Source organism: Pygoscelis adeliae, unplaced genomic scaffold (genome assembly GCF_000699105.1).
Source record: "Pygoscelis adeliae isolate BGI_AS28 unplaced genomic scaffold, ASM69910v1 Scaffold681, whole genome shotgun sequence".
In the NCBI taxonomy this organism is placed as follows: domain Eukaryota; kingdom Metazoa; phylum Chordata; class Aves; order Sphenisciformes; family Spheniscidae; genus Pygoscelis; species Pygoscelis adeliae.
The window spans coordinates 151,046-151,792 of record NW_008824015.1 but is presented as its reverse complement, the minus strand read 5'-3'; the positions used below and the strand labels follow the sequence as shown (position 1 = coordinate 151,792).

At 58.6% G+C, this 747-nt stretch overlaps 1 protein-coding gene across 1 annotated transcript in view; it reads right to left on the bottom strand.

Annotated features, from left to right (window-relative positions):
• LOC103919515 (tyrosine-protein phosphatase non-receptor type substrate 1-like) overlaps positions 1 to 162 on the bottom strand; it is a 4,391-nt gene extending 4,229 nt beyond the window's left edge. The window contains exon 1 of the mRNA XM_009327037.1: positions 153 to 162. Within this exon, the coding sequence (XP_009325312.1) occupies positions 153 to 162 (10 nt within the window). The remainder of the gene's footprint in view (positions 1 to 152) is intronic.
• Between the last annotated feature and the right edge of the window lie 585 nt (positions 163 to 747).

The window sequence follows — 747 nt, the reverse complement described above, 5'->3', positions numbered from 1 at the left end:
TGCTTCTCACCAAAAGAGGAGAGCAGTCCCCCTCGAAGCATCTCAATAAAGAGGTTCCCTAATCCAGCCAACCGTGTTGCACCTCACCACACAAACAGAAAGCCACCGTCCCAAGTGCCCCCTCACCTACGCACCCATGGGTGCCAACACACCTTCCCGCATGCACGGTCAGGCAGGGAGAAACTCCCGAGGTCTCCAGGAAAATCGCGGGGTCTCCCCTCTTCCTGCAGGCAGGCAATAACAAAATCCACCTTGGGTGGATCTGCAGCCAGAGCCAGCAGGGGTGGGGGTTCCGAGCTCGCTGCCGTGCAGGCGTGATGCACCAGGAGCCAGCCGGCTCAGCCCCGCGGGAACCGGCGATGCCGCTGCTCCCCGCTCCCTAAAAACAGCTGGAGCAGCAGAGACAGCCACCCCGTAGCCTACCCGGCTCCTCGAGGGGTTAATTTCGGCAATGCTTGCCATGCCAATATAGTTATTGCGACTGAATTGAATGAGATTTCAATACACGTCATTTCTTAAAGGAACATTTTTAAGCAACTCGGGCGAACCGCTTAAATCCGCCTGCTGGTAACAGGGGCCAGGTACTGCTGAGCGCCGCAATCCCGGACTGGGCAAGTGGCACGCAGAACCGGTGTCACGGTCACGCAGAAACCATCGTGTTTGAGCAGGTAACTCCTGCTGTAGCTGAGCGGCATTGGGAGCACACGGACCAGAGCCTTGCTGGCCGGAGGGCTGCAGCTGCACCCC